The sequence below is a fragment of the Bacillus rossius genome, assembly GCF_032445375.1.
Source record: "Bacillus rossius redtenbacheri isolate Brsri chromosome 9 unlocalized genomic scaffold, Brsri_v3 Brsri_v3_scf9_2, whole genome shotgun sequence".
Classification (NCBI taxonomy): domain Eukaryota; kingdom Metazoa; phylum Arthropoda; class Insecta; order Phasmatodea; family Bacillidae; genus Bacillus; species Bacillus rossius.
Genome location: NW_026962013.1, coordinates 38,508,078 through 38,527,411, shown reverse-complemented (window position 1 = coordinate 38,527,411; position 19,334 = coordinate 38,508,078). Strand labels below are relative to the sequence as shown.

The 19,334-nt window shown below is 35.9% G+C and overlaps 2 protein-coding genes across 2 annotated transcripts in view; both read left to right on the top strand.

Annotated features, from left to right (window-relative positions):
• The window catches only part of LOC134542951 (uncharacterized), a 647,441-nt gene that overhangs the window by 299,249 nt on the left and 328,858 nt on the right, over positions 1-19,334 (top strand). Inside the window, exon 2 of the mRNA XM_063387576.1 lies at positions 19,090-19,128. Coding sequence (XP_063243646.1) covers positions 19,090-19,128 — 39 coding nt within the window. The remainder of the gene's footprint in view (positions 1-19,089; positions 19,129-19,334) is intronic.
• Positions 4,777-7,649, top strand: LOC134542878 (uncharacterized). The gene is made up of 3 exons (XM_063387461.1): positions 4,777-4,950; positions 5,317-5,479; positions 5,672-7,649. Exons 2-3 carry the CDS (start codon positions 5,317-5,319, stop codon positions 7,294-7,296), a joined length of 1,788 nt encoding a protein of 595 aa, XP_063243531.1. The 5' UTR covers positions 4,777-4,950; the 3' UTR covers positions 7,297-7,649.

Here is a 19,334-nt window from a genome sequence, read left to right as displayed (position 1 = left end):
ACTAACTATAGAATTTGAAATTTAATACATTTGAATTAAGAATAGTGTAAATAATAAAAAAAAAGTATTTTATTGTAAAAAAAGCATGGGGTGTTTTTCAAGATATTATCAAAATGTTAGTCCTACTCATATCTGTCAATAAAATTTTTATAACAATTGACACCATGTACCCCACGCTTTTTTTTTAAATATTTTTTTTTTCTTATTTACACTATTCTTAGTTCAAATTTATTAAAATTTATTTTTAGTTGCATTTTCTATAAAAGTGTGTTTTTTTTTAGTTTTTTTAAACTAATATTATTAATTTTCATTTTTTAATTGGGTTTTCTTTATTACATCAATTTACTATTAAAGTGAGTTTGAGTAGATATTGGCTGCTTTTATAATATATATTCGACTAGCTGCCCGACCCGGCTTCGCACGGCTATACTAATGGAAAAAAATTAAGCCACTTCTCCCATTTACAGTAATGGTAAATAAAAAAAAATTCAGTGAAAATTTATTACAATGCTTTATAATGTACCGGAGAGAAAATGAATAGCACCGATGGTTTCCCGACTCGTGCACGCATCGTACAACTGATGTACCCGTACTTCGCTACGGCAGTCTACAGGCAGATCACTCTTGCGCCGCTCATTATACATGCCCCTCCTTGTGGGTACGCCACTGCCGCGCGATGCCCGTTGCCATGGAGACGCAGAAGGCATGAACAATGCAAAATCCTGTTGTCATGCAGACAAAGTACCCACTGTTGCCTGGTTTTAACCACCCATAGGATCTAATTTTCGGAAAATGTCATCCTGCGTAACATAAGGTACATTACTGTGAAGTTTCAAGTCTGTAAAATATATATACTTGAAAAAAAGGCAATTTTTTATATTTAAAGTACCCGACAAAATTTCAACGGTGATGAGGACTGCACTAACAATGAAATAGTCGTTGCCATAGAGACGAATGAAGCATAAACAAAGCAACAGCCGTTGCCATGGTGATTTCCTACCAAAAACTGGAAATTTTGATATATTACGTCCCCGAAACTCCCATTGGGATTGGATTTCCGTAGAATCCGTTTCTTAGTGAGCGTCTACATCACAAAATGAGTAACTATGCTAAATTTCAAGCTATAGTTTTAGAGATCTCGTGATGAGTGAGTCAGTGAGTGGTATTTTATCCCCTTGGGGGTAGAATTAATCAAAATCCTTTCTTAGCGGATGCCTACGTCATAACATATACCTGCATGCCCAATTTCATCCCGATCCGTCCAGTGGTTTGGGCTGTGCCTTGATAGATCACTATGTCAGTCAGTCAGTCAGTCACCTTTGAGTTATATATATTTAGATATAGCGTGTTGAAGAACTATAGTACACAATATTTTCAATATCCTGCTATGAAAATCAATGATTTTCAATAAAATTGGAAAGTAATTGATAGAGACCTGCAAAATTCGCGGTTTCGATGGCCTTCAGGATAGACTGCACATACCCCTGTACACTCGGGCAAATAACGCAAGTTCATTGGCTGCCGACTTGTAAGTCGTCTCAGCTGGTTTGTCTGTGATTCGATCCTTCTTTGGTTGAGGGTTTATAACTGGTTGAGATTCATCCAGGTGAACAGTAAGCCAATAGCAAAATTATCTAAGAGGTATATGTGTTTGAATTGTAGCCTATCACCGAATGAATCCGCGAATTTTGCAGGTCTCTAGTAATTGATGTTTATTCTAAGTAAGTAACTTATCCGAGAAATGAGCAATTTGGGCGCCTGCTGCCTCCCTTGGATGAGATAACCGGTTCTCAGGTTCCTCTCCGAAAATGTCATCTTATTCAAAGTAGGTGACAGATCCGAGTATAGGTGATCGGCGCGCCTGGTAGTTTCCCTTCTTGGTCTTGGCGCAAAGACACTAGGTACCAGTTTTAGGAAAACAAAAAATCGCTAATCCTGATTATCCTAGTAAGGATAACGGGTCTAACTGTTTAAAATATTGAATTGTCATCGGTCATTGATAAGTATGCCAAATTTCGAGTTAATCCGACGTTTTGAAGGGGGTCAAAATCATGTTCAAAGATTCCGTTACATACTAACATACATACGTATGAAGCTAATAAAAGCGTGTTAAAAAGAAAAAGTAGGTTACAGAGAAGCTTTAATATAATTTTAACTTATTGTTAATATTAATAAACACCGCTTGACTGATCAAAAATTTAAAACCAAGCAATCTTCCAGTAAAAAACAGTTTTCATAGTCTACAAAGGATTTCAATCATACCCACAAACTGCCCACTTAAGTTCAAAAGGTTATATAATTTAACTAAAATGAACTTTTTGCTGACGTCCTTCTACTCAGGGGTGTGTTTGCGTTAGGTAGGCGGGATGATAAGTGCTACGCTCGCTGGTGCTTCTAGCGCTGTATCACCTCTAACAGCAAGTCTCTGAACTGGCGCGCAGACTTCTCTTCGTGCATAGGGCAACTATGAGATTTGAGTGGTAACTATAATATTATATGCGGGAGAAATGAAGATAAAGGTGTAATGCAAGTCCCTTGGCTGCTTTCAAGACGCTGTACCGGGTGTTTCATGCCTAAATATTATTATGAAAACACGTGTTTTAACCATTTTAACTCTTCTAAAAATACAGTTTGAAAAAGAAATCTGGAAACAGAAATACTCATTCGCCTGCCCTCGACGTATTCTTAAATTCTTTTCATAAACATACACCACTCTAATATCTTGAACATTTTCAAACTACGTGCTTTTTTCTTATGCTCTTCACGCCGTATGTGCACAGGTAGGCGGGGCGCCCTTAAAGATTTAGTAAACGTTAATTTAGCCATGATAGAAACGGTTAATGATTTGACTAAATTGTTTATGCTTGCCTTTGAACATAAAACGAGAAAAAAATAGGTTACAAAGAAGATTTAATGTAACTTTAACTTGGTGTACATATTAATAACCAATAATCACTATATTTTATGTCTAAATAATAATTTGTATGAATTATTACTTCCACGCTAACGAAGTACCAGTAAAGCTAGTTGGTGCTGCAAGGACCATAACAAAACAATTCGGGCCCTTTAGAGTTTTAATTTTGGTTTGTTCCCCCCCCCCTTCCATACCCCAACGCTTTCTTCCTTTTTTTTAGCTATCAATTCTTTATAGGTTTTTCCGGTAGCAACCTAGCCTATGCACTTTTGTTGAACGGACACATGTTTCGAAGAGCGGCCCCATTGAAATAATAGATAGACCCAAGATTAATTTTGGAAATTCATTTTCCTCCAGACTAGACTAGACTTGCCAATGTAGTATAATCAAAACTTTTTAGAATCTTCATTGTAGATAACAAGGTCACGTCCTATGCACACACGGTGCGCAGAGCTTAAGGAAAAAGAATGCGATTTCAAAACTACTCACGATATCCGAGTGGGTTCTGCTTACGGAGCAGCATTTAAGTGTTCATCGAGGGCCGAAAAGTACTTTTGATTTTGGATTAAGTAATAAAACTGTATTTTTAGAAGCTTTAAAATGGCTAAAACGCATGTTTTCAGAGTGATTTTTTGCGTAAAACAACCGGTACAGATTCTTGAAAGCACTTAAAGGGTCTTACATTACACCTATATCTTCATTTCTCCGCAATATAATATTACGGTCACCGCTCAAATTTCAGTTATCATGTGGTGACGAGAAGACCGCGCGCCAGCCCACAGCCTAGACACCGCGCTAGAAGCACCAGCGAGCGTCGCGCTTAATATCCCGCCTCACTAACACACATACACCCCTGACGAGGCGGGTCTGCTCAGGATCGTCATGTCTAAAGCATTTTAGTACAATCATTAACGCGAAGTAACTTTAGAAATACTTCAAGACTAATTTACTTACTACCAAATGAATCCGTGAAATAACCGTGGCTCAAAGTATAAAAAAAACTTTTAAAAAACGTGTTTGAACTTGCTGTTTATTAGAGAGAAAGAAGTGATCAATTTACCGCTGCATGATCTCTAGATTTTTTTTTATTTTAAGAGTAAATTATGTTTTATTTAGTTTGTTTCCTGTTTAAGTGTGTATGATTTGAATAAAAATGAAGTCCAAAAAAATTAAGACGCGAGCAGAAGAAATATTTACGTCAAGGCTATTAAGTTTCTTAATCAAAAGTGGTTTTCAAAATTACATAAAAGCTGCATTATTTGCATGAAAATTGGTATACTGAAAGCCAAACGGGTAGATAGAATCACAAGGTATCAAGTTTTGTACACGGTTTTCAACATTCCTGTATCTGTTGTCTGATGGCGGGACGCTATTAAGCCAGACTGCCAAGACGTATTATTAAAACAGATTTTTATTCAGTGTGTTAACACAGTCATCAACTTTTTTCTATAAAGGCGAAAATTAAAATATCTCACCAAACAACTTCTACGCTTTACCGAAAAACGCACTCAGACCAGTTTTTTTAGTCCTTGTCAACACAGCTTTCTGTTGGTGACGTCATGTTTAAACTTATATACACGTAAAATTACAAGTGGTCGCAACACATAATTTGTTTCGGAAATATTAAAGGTACCGTCTACCTGGAACACATAGACTACTGAGCTTCAGAAAAAACACGCCATTTGAAATCTGTTCAAGATATCAGAGTAGTGTCTGTCAAAGAAAAGCATTTGAGAATACGCTGAGTGTGGATGAGTACTTATATTTCCGTAAATTGTTTTTAAACCGTATGTTTAACATATTTAAAATAGCTAAAAAAAACAAAAAAAAAAACACGTGTTTTCAGTAGGGGAGACCGGGGCTGGTTGTAACAGGGGCAGGTTGTAACAGGGCGAATAGTTCCACGACCAGCCACAAGAGCGTATCATCGTTTCAGCCATCAAGGCACATTATGATGCCTTCAGTGCGAGTGGTAACACTGTGGCAGTCGGACGATTTCACTGGCGACAAGAAGGAAAAATTTGTTTTTGGACGAGGTAAGTAAATATTGTTTGTTTGACTGACATTCGTATTGTACGTAATGTATAGGGAGTTTAGAAAATGTCTTCGGGGCAAAATAATCTCCTAAGCTTTAGGTTCTGATATGTTTTGTTGGCATTGGAAACAAATACAAACTATATGGTAAAATTAAATGTTTTCTATAATGATGTCACATGGGGTAGGTTGTAACAGCGAAATTAATCTGTTACAACCTGCCCCACGTACTGTTACAACCTACCCCGTGACCACGTTTTCCTAATTTATTGTTCCTTTTAAGTCTTTTATGAAAGAAAAAAAATACATTTTAAACGGTTTTATCTTGTAGATGTAATTAATAACTTCCAGTCAAATTTTAATTTCAGATGCGTAACTACAAAAGAAAAACCGACAAAGGAAAATATTCTATTGACATGTTGGAGAAAGCAGCTGAAGTTGTAAGAGAAGGAAGATCTGTTAGGCATGCTGCGAAAACGTACAACATCTGCCATGTGACACTTGGGAGGTACATAAAAAAGAAAAACAAACGTAAGTTGCATTCATTAATGAATTTTCTTAATTACATCTGCTTGATTTCTAACATAAATACGTCTCAACAATGGGTTGTAAACGTTTTTTATTGTATTAGTACAAAAATATGGTTTTGCGTAGTTTAGATTTTCTTATGTGAAAACAGGAGCAAAATTAACATAGGCCTGTATGGTTTTTCTATTGTTTCAGGTTTAAATGCAGTCGATATTAATTTTCGAGAGGAGTGGAAACCTTTGGCTGGTTATTATGGGAACAGACAGGTATTTACACCTTTGCAAGAGATCGCTCTTGTTTCCTACATAAAAACATGTTCTGACATATATTTTGGACTCACTCCACGTGATGTACGTCATCTTGCATTCTTATGTGGGAAGAAGTATAATGTTCCCATGCCAAACACATGGAGTGACAAAGAACTAGCAGGTGCAGATTGGCTCTCTTCCTTTTTAAAGCGCCACCCAGACCTTTCCATTCGGACTCCAGAGGCAACTAGTTTGGGAAGGGCTTCTAGTTTTAATCGTGCCAACGTTTCAAAATTTTTTGACAAACTCTCTGAAGTTTATGATCGCCATTCTTTCACAGCTAATGACATTTGGAATGTAGATGAGACCGGGGTCACTACTGTCCAGAATCCTTCAAAAATCGTAGCAAGAAAGGGGGTAAAACAAATTGGAGCAATGACATCATCTGAACGAGGGCAGTTAGTTACTCTAACTGTAGCAGTAAATGCTGCTGGAAATGCTATCCCTCCTATGTTTATTTTTCCTAGGGTAAGGTATTATGATCACTTCATCAGAGATGGTCCAACTGGATGTATAGGTGCTGCAAATAAGTCTGGCTGGACTACGGAGGTAGAGTTCTTGCTTTTTCTTAAGCATTTTGTTTCTTGTATTCGTTCGAGCCCAGAGAAACCTATCCTCCTCCTTCTAGACAATCATCAGTCGCATTTAGCTCCTGACTGTTTAGATTTTGCCAAAGAAAATGGCATTGTAATGCTATCGTTCCCACCTCACTGCACTCATCGCCTTCAGCCACTTGATCGAAGTGCTTTTGCCCCACTCAAAAAACAGATCAATACGGCAATGGATGCATGGTTGAGGAACAACAAAACACCAGAGAGCACAGTTAAGCCTATGTCAATCTATGATATTCCCTCAATCTTAAAGATAGCTTTTCCCACTGCCACAACGCCAAGAAATATCCAACAAGGATTTGAGAAATGTGGAATACATCCTTATAATAGGGAAATATTTCAGGATGCCGATTTCGCTCCTTCGTTTGTGACAGACAGGCCTGATCCAGACTTAGCACCAAGTTGTTCACAAGATGTGTCCAGGGATTCACAAGGAACACCAGTTCAATCATTTTCTAACTGTTCCCACACACCAGAGAAGTTTTCTCCAGAAGTGGTTCTACCTCTTCCTAAAGTCGCTCCAAGGAAAAGGAAAGGAGGAAGAAAGACCAGGAAAAGTGCCATTTTGACGGATACTCCAGAGAAGAAAGCCATTGAAGAAGAATTTGCGAAACGAGGAACACCAGGCTTGATTAAGATAAAAGGGAATGTATCACAAACGCGCATGCCTGCAAAATCCACGCCCAAACGTTCTCTAAAACGAAGATCAGCAGAGTGCAGCTCATCAGAGGAAGAAAGCGAGTGCTTTTGTTTAGTGTGTTTGGAATCATTCTCTACAAGCAAACCAGGAGAGGAGTGGGTTCGTTGTCTAAACTGCCAGTTATGGTCGCATTTTTCTTGTGCAAAAAAATCTAAAATGTATATTAGTCATAATTGCCAATCAGATGAAATCTCTGAGTGAGGACCACTGTTCATTTAATATTTGACAAACTGAAGTTAAACAAGTGAAAAAATAATAATTTTTGTTGAAATATATTGTATAAGTAGTAATTTGTTATAAGTAATCCCAGTAAAAATTATATTTTACCTTGTAGTAATGTTGTTACAACCTACCCCAATGTGTGTTACAACCAGCCCCGCCTCGGGGCAGGTTGTAACACTTTACACCTCCGAGGTTTTAGATTTGTACAGAAAAATATGCTAGAGGAAAATTTATGTAAAAATTGTTTTGTAAAAGTAGAATAACTACTGAATAAGTTAGCTCAGTCAGAAGTGCCGTTTATATTATCCATGATCAGATAAAAAATAAAATAGCGAAACTGTTACAACCAGCCCCGGTCTCCCCTATATTTTTAATGCATGAAACACCCGGTAGAGATTCCTGAAAACACTCAAGGAACTTGCATTACACTTTTATATTCATTTCTCAGCCTCATAACGTTGTGGTCACCATTCAAATCTCACATTTGCCCCGTGCACGACGAGAAGACTGCGCGCCAGTTCACAGCCTTGTGCTTAGGGGCGATACCGCGCTAGAAGCACCAGCGAGCGTCGCCCTATCATCCCGCCTCACTGACACAAAGATTATGAATAAATTATTTAACTAGGTGCTTCTACCTCGTCGACATAGAGACATGAGGTTTTGATCAAATGAGACTGGAGCATTGATGGAATTAATGACAGAGGAAACGGGAGTACCCCGAGAAAACCCACCGTCTCACTACAACGGTCGCCTTGAGGCGAGAGTTCTAACCACTTTAAATTATTTTAAAAAAATAAAATAATAATTGTTCGCCTGGCGATTTTCATTACTAACCACCCAACCATCCCCCTTTCATTTATTTATTATAGTTCACAAAGACAAAGGGAAACTTTATAGTGTTAATTGTTTAATAAATTTTAACTAGATGGGAAATATTCCTTGTCAAAAATCACGTACAAAGCCGGTATATAATATTTTTTTTGCAAGTCTTTTTCGCTTTTACCGGAGCCGTTTCATTATGAAGTTTAAAATTTCGGTCTGCATAAACAAATGATTCAATATTTGACGTACCTGCTCCGGCAGCGAATTCTAGCGGCGGGTGCGGAAACTACGTGTGATTGGCGTCCAGAAATGAAGTTGGTAACACAATTTGCGTACCTATAACTATTTATCATGCTCAGCATTATTTTAAAGAATTATACTTTGAATTTCGTGTCCGAATTTCGTATCACAAGTGTATTTGCAACTTGAGAACACGTGAATTTGCTCGATATCGTGATCAGATGTTACACTGGCGGGTATTGAAAAAACTCGCTCATAAATATTTTTAAATTTTTATATGCATGAGTTTATATAATCAGTGAAATTTTAGTGGCAGGTTTATATCAGCTTCAGATAGTCCATCTTCCCGGAGAAATCACAAAAACCACAAATGTGGACACAGGCCACGGGACTGCGGTGGTTGAATGGTCACGACACGCACGTTCGATTCCCAGCTACCGCAATGCGTCGCGGACAACCAGAAATCCCACGAAGAAGCCACCTCACATAACAGTCAGTCAGTGGCGTAGCGTGCCATCTCGGCGCCTGGGGCGGGAGACCAATTTTGCCGCCCCCATTCTATAGGTGCTTAGTTAAAATTAAATTTCATATGCAATGAGGTACCTTTTATTGAAGTTAAAATAGGATGAGCGGTTTTACAAGCGGATTCTACGGGCCTTATGAGCAGCGAAGTCAGAAATAACTTTGTCAAAATCAATATTGACAGCCAATTCTTGTTCAATCGACAATATAGCCAAGTTTGATAGTCTAGCGGAGCTCATAGTAGATCTGAGGTAATTTTTTATTAGCTTCAACTTTGAAAAACTTCTCTTACAACTTGCAACACTAATCGCCAAAGTCAAATATATACGAATCAAGATGACTATATTTGGAACCAAAATTCCGAGATTCAGTTATTAAATGAACTGGAGGAGCTCCAGTGGTCCTTTACCACTTATATCTTCCTCTGATTCAGAACAGGCAACAACAACAAACTGCTGAAGACGCTTCCGCTCCATCTGAAACTCGTCCTTGTCGATGTCTTCTAATACATGGGAAAGATCACACTCGAACTTGCTGTCCAAAGGTTTCGCTGGCATCAAAAATCCGAACTTGTCCGATATTTCTTGAATTTTCTGGAATCGAGTCGTCATTTCTTGAATGATCTTGTCGAATGATGCGATAATCTCTCGACGGATTTCCTGTTCGTGAGACAAAGCTGCATCTTCAGAAGATTCATCGCCATGCATGCGTTTTTTCTTGCGAATTCTTCTCGTTTTGAGTTCGATTCCGAGTTTTTCTCAGAGAGTCTTAGCAAAGTCAATTGCTTCTTGCACGAAACGGTCTCTACTTTCCACTAAGAGGGTTTTCAAAGCGCAGAGTTTCTAAGCACACTTATCCACACTTAGTCCTAGTTGCTGCAGGTAAATCTGTGCGTCATCTACTTCAGGTAGCACTGCAGCCCAAAAGCCAAGAAAAGTTAGGAAGTTAAGAGGCCGTGTCAGTAAAATTTTATTTCCAATATTCTGCTCTAGAAGTTCTCTCTTTTAACAGTGAGATTTAGTGGCTTTTTCAACCGAAGGAACTGTAGCCGCAGCGCGTGATAAAGCTACTATACCCTTATCACAGGATTAGTGGGAAGGTTGACAGCTCGAGTTTACTCGACGAAAAATGTATCTGGTTCCTCGACAATCTGAGAGGATGACAATCTGACCGGCGGCTCACTAGGAAATTGCGGATGCAGGGATTCAGAATCAAGAAACCTCACTTATACAACTATGGTATGAGTCGAATCTAAAAATTTTAATACTTTAAACGTATCGGAATACAATTAATCTTCAAACATGTGGTAATTATTCTTTATATGGATGTAATAGTCCGTGATAAATAATGTTAGTTGACATTAAAAAGTATACGAAATTCATCATGTAACGTTTTAAAAGGATAATAACATAAATGCATATGCTTAGATATTGCATATGCATCACACACAATCTAAATACAATCTCACTTAAGTCAGACTACCTAATTTTTTACAATGCACCATCATACAGTTTAACAGAGGTAGGTGAACCTCTTATCGACGTTGTTTCAAAGAATTTAAATTTACAAATATTATACTATTTATCTTAATACGATATGTAGCCTACCTTTATGAATACGAACTTACAAAAAAATTATTGAATTTATCACATTACACTTTAACATTACACAAGACTAAAACACTAACAAAACTTAATTTTATACATTGCTGTAGCATATTAGAAGACGAAATAACTCACAAGACTAACATTAAGAGGGCTGCATTACAAATTTACTTTACAGAGAAGAAAATATCCTTTCAAGATATTTCATTACCTCATTCATTACATAATACTGCCGTTGATGTGATCGTAGATATAAAGTATTTAAAAAATATATTCCATTATGTTTATGTAAATATTTTGAAAACGTTATTGCTTAAAGATGCTCATTATTTAAATAATAACGAATCTTTTACTTTTATGTACTGAACAAACAAAATACTTATAAGTTAATAAGAATAAGCTTAGTTGAGTAACATCTTCAATTTGTATTGAATTCAATGTACATATCGAAAATCATGTACAATGAATGCAACAGATTGAATTCAATAAATATTTGATCTTGTGAAACAGCCATAATATTGATGTAGATTAGGGACCGGAAAAATTCGCGGTTTCGACGGCCTTCAGGATAGACTGCACATTCCCCTGTACACTCGGGCAAATAACGGCAGTTCATTTGCTGCTGACTTGTTAGTCGTCTCAGCTTGTTTGTCTGTGATTCGATCCTTCTTTGGTTGGTGTTTTATAATTGGTTGAGATTCGTCCAGATGAACAGTAAGCCAATAGCAAAATCATCTAAAAGGTATATGTATTTGACTTCTAGCCTATCGCCGAATGAATCCGCGAATTTTTCCGGTCTCTATTAATTATAGATGCTCACATGCATCGTGAGAGTCCGTATAAAGCCTATTACAATTCTATAAGTATACATTAAAATGCTTTTAAAATATGCATGTGTAATATAATTAAAACTTGTTTAAGTAAGATCATCACAAAAAAAAATGAAAATCCTTCAACAGTAAGTGATGTTTTATAAGATTTTAACAAAACACACTTACAATAAGAGAATACTAATCATACCACATAATTCAACACAAAATATACATTCCAGTAGGCGCTACGTAAAAACAACTTCTATTTTTATGCTGATAACTCTGCATTGTTTTATATATATCATTATTTCTAACTTTTAATATTCTCTACACATTAACTGAAATTACTTATTTACAGAGTCTTAGCTAATGTTGGTCTGTACCACATACAGTTCGTACGATATCTCTACGCAAAACACATACAGTTCATTATTAGTAATATCAATTATATTTCATGAACATAATGAAATTAGTATAGGCCCTAGGTTGTTCACTGTTAATTGAGTACTTCTGAAGTATTTTCATTGTGAGTTAACATACATACCAAATGCCATTCTTCCAGTAAAGTTACAAAGAAGACAACAAGATAATATAAATATGTATGTAGTACCATATTTTAAACCCCTATTAAATGAATAATAACTCAATCTCTATTCTGGACTATTAAGTAATAATTTTTATTAATGTTATTTATAACTTAAATAAAATGACAACTAACAAATTAGTAAAAAAAATATAATTACGTGCGATATAGTGTGACATTTGTACTTGGACGGCAAACGAATATAATAAAATGTCTATGACAATGTTAACTTTACTCATTATTATGGAAAGAAACAAAATGGGCAGATAAGCATATTCTACGCTGACATTTAAAAATGCTCAATTTAAAATGAACATTCCAAGAAAATTTATTTTATATCACCACAAAAAATCAAACTGCGGCGTCATTTTCCCGATGACAAACAAAAAAGTTGTATGGTCGCGAATAATACATTCGTATGGCGTCACATCAGCGGAATATTCCCTTGGCATAAATGTGTGAATTCTGTGGCACTAATGGAGAAGTAAACCTTCGCTCGAACACAAAAACAAATGAACGAACAGCTTTTTTTTTTTGATAAGATGTGTAATCGGAGACCCCTGGGGTGGTTGAAGAGTGTCAGGTCGGTCGCCAGACCAGATAGTAAAAGCTCAGGGGCTGAGGATAGAAAAGGCATATCTCCAAATTATTAAGTATAAATGTTGTCATGTAATAGTTAAAGACTTGATTACACCCAGGTTTATAAACCCATCATGATCATGAAGACACTGATCGGAAGGTAATATGCAATACATTTCAATGGCGTTTTCAGTTTTTGCTAAATAATTATAAATATAAGCAAAATTTCAATGTATCTGGACAAATCAAAATATTGATAATATTATTTTCATCACAGAAATAATATATGATATGATAAATAAATTTGAAAAAAGCGGTTATGTTAAATGTATTGTATACTTTCAGTAGGCAAAATTTCCGGCCCCTACCTCTTATAGACTTTGAGAAAAACTGCCTTTTAAAATAACATTGATATAGATAGGAGCGCAAATTTGTGACACGGCCTCTTAAATGACTGCATGGCTGTCAGGAGAAGACTGGCTCCCGATCTTGTTTCGGAAGTTTGAGATGAATCTGTTAATTGTTCCAGTACCTCAAGAACTACCTCAAACTTATTTTTAAGCATCTTGACAGCTACATGTTGGTAATCGCTGCGCTAGACGGCGTGCGAGCAGAACAGCTGATTGTGTGACGTCAGGTGAGACGGGCGAGCGGAGTCGCCTGGTAGGCCCAGGCGGGCGCGCACGTGAAGTAAAACGCGGGTTGGCCATGGTGATGGTTCCACATCGAAGTAACTGTATACGAGTGTTCCTTTTTGAATATGAACGGGGTTCATATATATATAATTTAGAACGCTTTGGTACGATGAACGCGATTGGTTGGTGAGGCGTGTGTGAATATCGCGAGGATTTTCCAAGGATGAATTATGTGCGCCGAAATAAACTCCAAGACGGTATGGCGAAGGATTCGTCATATCCGTACAATTACCTGCAGCTACGGTAACGTATAATGGCAAGGGTTTGCCATTAAAAACACTCGTGAGCAAACGAGTGTATTTGGTGACCGGACATCACGACGTCAAAAAGCCAGTAAGTGCCAGCCGTGCCACTGCCCCGTTGACCCCTTTGACCCCTGGTGCGAAACTATAATTTGTGGATTTTTGGGATTTAAATTAACGGACTAATAAAACTGAAACTGGGATTTTTACGTTCAGCGTGTTTCACCCAATCCCTGCCAGACCTAGAAGAAAAAAGGCGTCGACCGTTAGAAAATGACTTAACTGAGAAGGGCTTGCAAACCCATAATTTGTAATTTGCTAAATTTTTGGCATATTTATTTGCATGTTAAGTTGTGTCAATTTTTTGCTAGATTTCGCCTATGTTAATTGGTATTTACAGCGGTGATACGCCCGGTGCGTATCCATTTTTGTATTTGTATTTGTATTAATATGTTCTTATATATTTTTAATGCCTTTTTTGGAAATTATATTTAATTTTCAGAGCTCCGAAGTATATGATCAAATTATAATTTTTTGGGGGAATGGTTAAAGTATTTTTTTAGTATTATTATATAGCTATTTTTTTATAAGTAGTAATAGGTTATGTATTTTATGATGGATGCACCGATTTGTGATGAAACGATTTTATGATAGATATATTTATTAAATGTTGTCATATAAATTTTGCGTCTTTTTAACTTGCTGCCTCCTCTCACTGTTCGTGACCTTATTAGTATTTTTAAGCCTGATATTAGTTTGGGTTTTAAAATTTTTTTGGATTTACCTGCGCTCGCGGTACGGGGCAATATAGGAGTTTTACTGTGTCCCGGTTTGCGGAAGTTGTTTGGTTTGCCCTGGGTTAAGGTCAAACTTTACAGTACAATGCGTAGTACTAAATTCAAAGAGAGGTATCGACACGGGCCGACGCGTCAAACAAAAGATTTTGTATGAGTAATGAACATAATAAGGAGTGCCGCTCAACTCGACTCGCGCGCGCCGGGCGGCGCGGCGTGATGCGATGTTGCCGTTCGTATGTTAACAAACAAACGTTATAAAGAGCTCTGTCAGTGATTTCGCAGTTTTTCTTTTAAATAAATATTAAAAAATAGTTGGTGCGCAAAATTGTAGATAAAAATGGAACATTATAGTGTGTCTGACACATGTAATGAATGAATCATAGATCAGATCTCAACCCGCTTCACCGGCGACCCGCCCCCGCGGGCTGCCGCCCGGGGCGGGCCGCCCCCTCCGCCCCACCCAAGCTATGCCACTGCAGTCAGTTAACAGGTTGCATGCACGTGGAAGGCGCACGCGCGCTGAAACTGCTGTAGCCGCGTGCCGCAGTCATCAAAATGGCGAACCCACGTGTGGCAACATGCACTCGTGCATGCTTAGCGAAAATCGGGGTTATGTAGGTGAACATCGGGGTTATGTAGGTGAACATCGGGGTTATATAGGTGAACATCGGGGTTATGTAGGTGAACATCGGGGTTGTTAGGTACTAAGCGTATTGGTGTGCCAAAGTAGATTTACTGGTTGTGAAACTATCCTGGACTACATATTGTTAATTTGAATAGTCATAACAAGATATAATCGCAACTTTAAAAATACCTATAATTTATTGGCAAGGAAAAATTCTTTTGGAACAAACTTGGCGTCAAAGTTATTTAACATTTTGTTGGTTCTATAAAGCATTAGGAACGCGGCGCTGACTTTTAAGTACTATTCAAACAAAAAGTTGCAGTCTAATAGATTAAATAAAACAAAAAAAATTAACTTAAAACATATATATTAACACTAAGTACAGTATATGTATACGTTTATATATATATTTTTTTACCTAAACGACAGAAACCAGTCTGTAAATACTTCCTAAAAACAAACCGTAACCTTATTGTGCTGATTTAACATTTAAGAGATAACAATAAAAATTTAATAACGAAATTATTTTATTCAACATGGCTTAGAATATATGTAGGTAAAAAATTTATTGTGTCTCTACAGTTTGACAAACGCTGCGCTATCTCTACATTTCAATGTTAACTAAGAATAGTTAAAATTGTAATGCGTATTCTTTAAGTTGTCATTATATTTTTCTTTTTATGAGTATAAATCATAACATGAAATATTAAAAGGATAGTTCTACTATTATAAAGTTTAGTTCGGCATACCAATACGCTTAGTACATCCCTCGATGTTCGCTAAAATTGATATAAACTGATGAATCGCACGCGGGTATGCCGTCTACTTTTCCGTTCCCATTTACTTCCGTTTCATTCACGAAATTACTCCTACCAAATGCTGTATACCAAGAGCTAAGATGTTTACACATAAAAATTATAAAGCTTATAAACGTATTCCTGATAAATCTTCATCAGTTGAACGAATTGAGTTAAAAAATACAATTAACCTTGATGAGTGTCTGAATTTTTTTATAAATTCCTCGAAACGCACCACAAAATCAATTATTAAAATTATTAAAATATACAATGTCGTAGTTCATTCTATCACTTTTGACAAATTACTTATAATTAAAGATTTCTTTTACTAAGTTCATGAAACAATTAAAATGTGTTTTTTAGTTTTTTATATATAATTTTATTTTTTACTTTTAAGTTCATATTCAATTAAAAATTTTATAAATTCTTCGAAACGCACCTCATAATCATGATTAAAATTATTAAAAAAATTACTTTATATAGAGTCGTAGTTCATTCTTTCGATCTCTTTTGAAGAGATTACTTAAAATTAAAGATTTTTTTAATTTTTAGTTCATGGAACAAATAAAAACATGTTTTTTTTAATTTTTTAAATATAATATAATATTTATTGTTTGGTTCATATTGAATTATTTATTTTTTATAAATTTCTCGAAATGCACCAAAAAATCAATTATTAAAATTATTAAATTAATTTATTTATACACACAAACTGAATTATGTTTGCTTCCAATTTGGAATCAACTCCATTATTTTGTAAACGATCTTATTTTTTTGTATTTATTTATTAAGAGTTATTTTTGCAGATAGTAAATTTTTTAAGATTTTGTTGAATTTTTGCTTTTAGTTTTAAAGATAACTTCTATGCATAGTTCGTTTAAGATGGGAATTTATAACATAAAGTATTATTTGTTTACATAAATAAATAATTTCTTAAATGAAATCAAATAGTTTATATTTTACAGTAAAAGACTTTCAGAAAATTCAGACTCCACAAACTGGCTTTTAATTTGATACAGTTTTGCTTTCTTCACAATATTAAAAAAAAAAAATTGTCTTACCTACCTCATAGACCGGGGCATGTTTACACATATTTTTATAAATTTATTTTCAATTTATTTTCTAAATACTTCTTTCACCTTAAAAACTATTCCAAGATACTGAGTGGTCCCTTGGATTTTTGTATACAAATTTAGAAATTCTTTAATACTTATCAACTCTAATAGCGGAATAAAAATATATATGCCTATGACGGGTGTCAAACATATACCACTTGCGTCTTACAAACATCGCGAGGGAAGTTCACACATGCTTTTTAACTTCATTTGGAGCTTGAAAATAATACACGATTGATAATGTAAGGATTTATTGTGAACAAACTTTACTATACTAGTCACATGAAACTTAATGTGCAATTTAATAAACTGAAATTAAAGAAAAACTTTTTTTTAAATTTATAATTTCTATCTTTACATGACAGCGTGAAATACGTCCTTAACAAAATTCGCAATAGTCGTCACTATTACAATTTCCACATTTAAAGAATTGATCATCTCCTGACATACTATCTTCATGGCGCATATGTTTTACACTCATTGCAACGCACCAACCACTCTGCTCCCGAGCATGACTCACTGCAAGCTTCCAAATAACATACGCATTAACTTTTTTTTAAAAGTCTCTTCATCTAATTCTGAATCATTAGTATTTTCATAAATAGGCCTAAACATCTCCCCCATGGATTTTGGGAAGTTTATGTATGGGAATTTCTAAAGCTCTCGAAACAAAGAGCTGTTTTTTCCTATCAAACTTCATCTTTTTGTTTTCATATATCTGTATTGTCTTTTTCTTTCAGTTATTTTGTTCGCTGTGAGCTTCGTTGACTGTCGTATCAGCCAACATGGCTGACTTTCTTTTCTTTTCTACCTTTTCTGTTGTTTACTCTTCTTTTTTTCGTTTTGGGGCACCTTTCCGAAAGATGTTGCCTGTTCAGATTAGGGAAATATAACTTGTTTTAAGTGACCTACTTGCAGAGGAATGGTTCTGATGAGCTTGGGATAGAAACACAAGGAGATGCACTGGAATAGTCTCAGACAGCCATGATGTTTGAGGGAGCTGGATACTTCCTCACATTGGTTGGATTAGGTGCAGGCAGAGACGTATAGTTATCATCATAAAAAATATCACAGGTAAAGAGGTATCTTATTTTTGTGGGAGTTTGTGCTAAAATGTGCTTGTGGCTAAAATATAGTGCATGTCCTATATTGTCATGACGTGTTTGTTAGCATTCATCCACGCACCGTATGTGGTGTTAACATAATTCTTTACCGAACCATAAACACTACGTCCGAGCGGATGTAATGTATGGCTTGATGTAGGCTTTTGTACATACGCCATTGCTATTCTCATGTATGTCTGTAGAAGAAAAATGTTGTGCTGAATTTTTTTGGGTTCAATATTTTTGTGCTGTTATCATTTGTGGTTTTTTTTTTCGTTCTCTTCTGTCTTTGGAAAACTATTGTGTTTGTTTCTTCTTTTCGTTTTGCTGTGTTTTTGTCTCGTTTCAACTGTTTTGCTGAATTTTTTGGATTCGGTATTTTTGTGCTGTCATCATTTGTGGGTTTTTTTCGTTTTGTTAGTCCATTTTTCTTTGTTTTTCTTTGTTTGTTGACCATATTCCTGTTGTGGAGTATTGTGTGGTGTTTATATCCTGACAACAGCAATTTTTTGTTTAATTTGTGTTTTTGTCATTTGTGTTTTTTGTAGTTTTCTTCTACAGACATACATAAGCATAGCAATGGCGTATGTCCAAAACCCTACATCAAGTCATGCACTCACATTGCACAAATCTTTCAAAGATAATAATGTATGGCTGCAGTGATGGTGGGGGGGTAAATAACCGTAACGTCATTCGGAATTTTCTAAAAATATTCCAAAATATAAGGCGTGGCTATCTGGTTGAACTTCTTACTCGTAAAACAAAAATGTTAACTAAATTAAAAAATTAATAATATTTTAACCAATTCTCCCTAATGGGTAGGCACCCCCTTTACAGCCTACCGGCCCAACACTCAACACATGTACATGTTGCTGAAATCTAACCTGGGAAGAACGGTCCTCACAGCACTTGCTCATGGAGGAGCCACAGTAACGAACGACCCTTTTTCTGCCGATGTAATTTTTCCAATTAGACTGAATCCTCTGCCTGCTATAACTCTATTAGGCCTTTGCACAATTATTGTTATGCCATTTCTGTCTACATTACAAATATCGGCACGACATACCTTCAGTCTTTTAAAGTCAGTTGTAAGATTTGGTCCAAAAACGCCTATACATTCGTATGATTGAAACTTGTAGCTCGAGTGTAGCCTGGTAGGGCCTAATAGGCAGTGTGTTGTGTTAAAAAAAATAAACAGTTAACCAGTAAGGACCTGACATTGCATTCTCTTTACAGGATGGAGGGGTATTCCTGCTACAGGAAAAAAGCAGAAGTGTAAGTAACCCGCCTTACTTATTTACGTGTAAGCCAGAAATGTCGGATGCTTTCATGAGATATTATTCAAGCATTTTCTTGCCATTCTTTCAAACACAGAACAAGTAGAACGTTTATCTCAATTTAGTCTTTCCAAGGCTACAAATGGATGCCATTTATATTTTAAATATTGTTTATCCTGCTAAACATACATGTTTAAATCGTTT

Excerpts from the sequence above, each read along its gene's own strand:
- LOC134542878 (XM_063387461.1), top strand. The coding sequence starts at position 5,317 with ATGCGTAACTACAAAAGAAAAACCGACAAAGGAAAATATTCTATTGAC. Across the intron at positions 5,480-5,671 it reads CATAAAAAAGAAAAACAAAC|GTTTAAATGCAGTCGATATT; the intron begins GTAAGTTGCATT and ends CTATTGTTTCAG.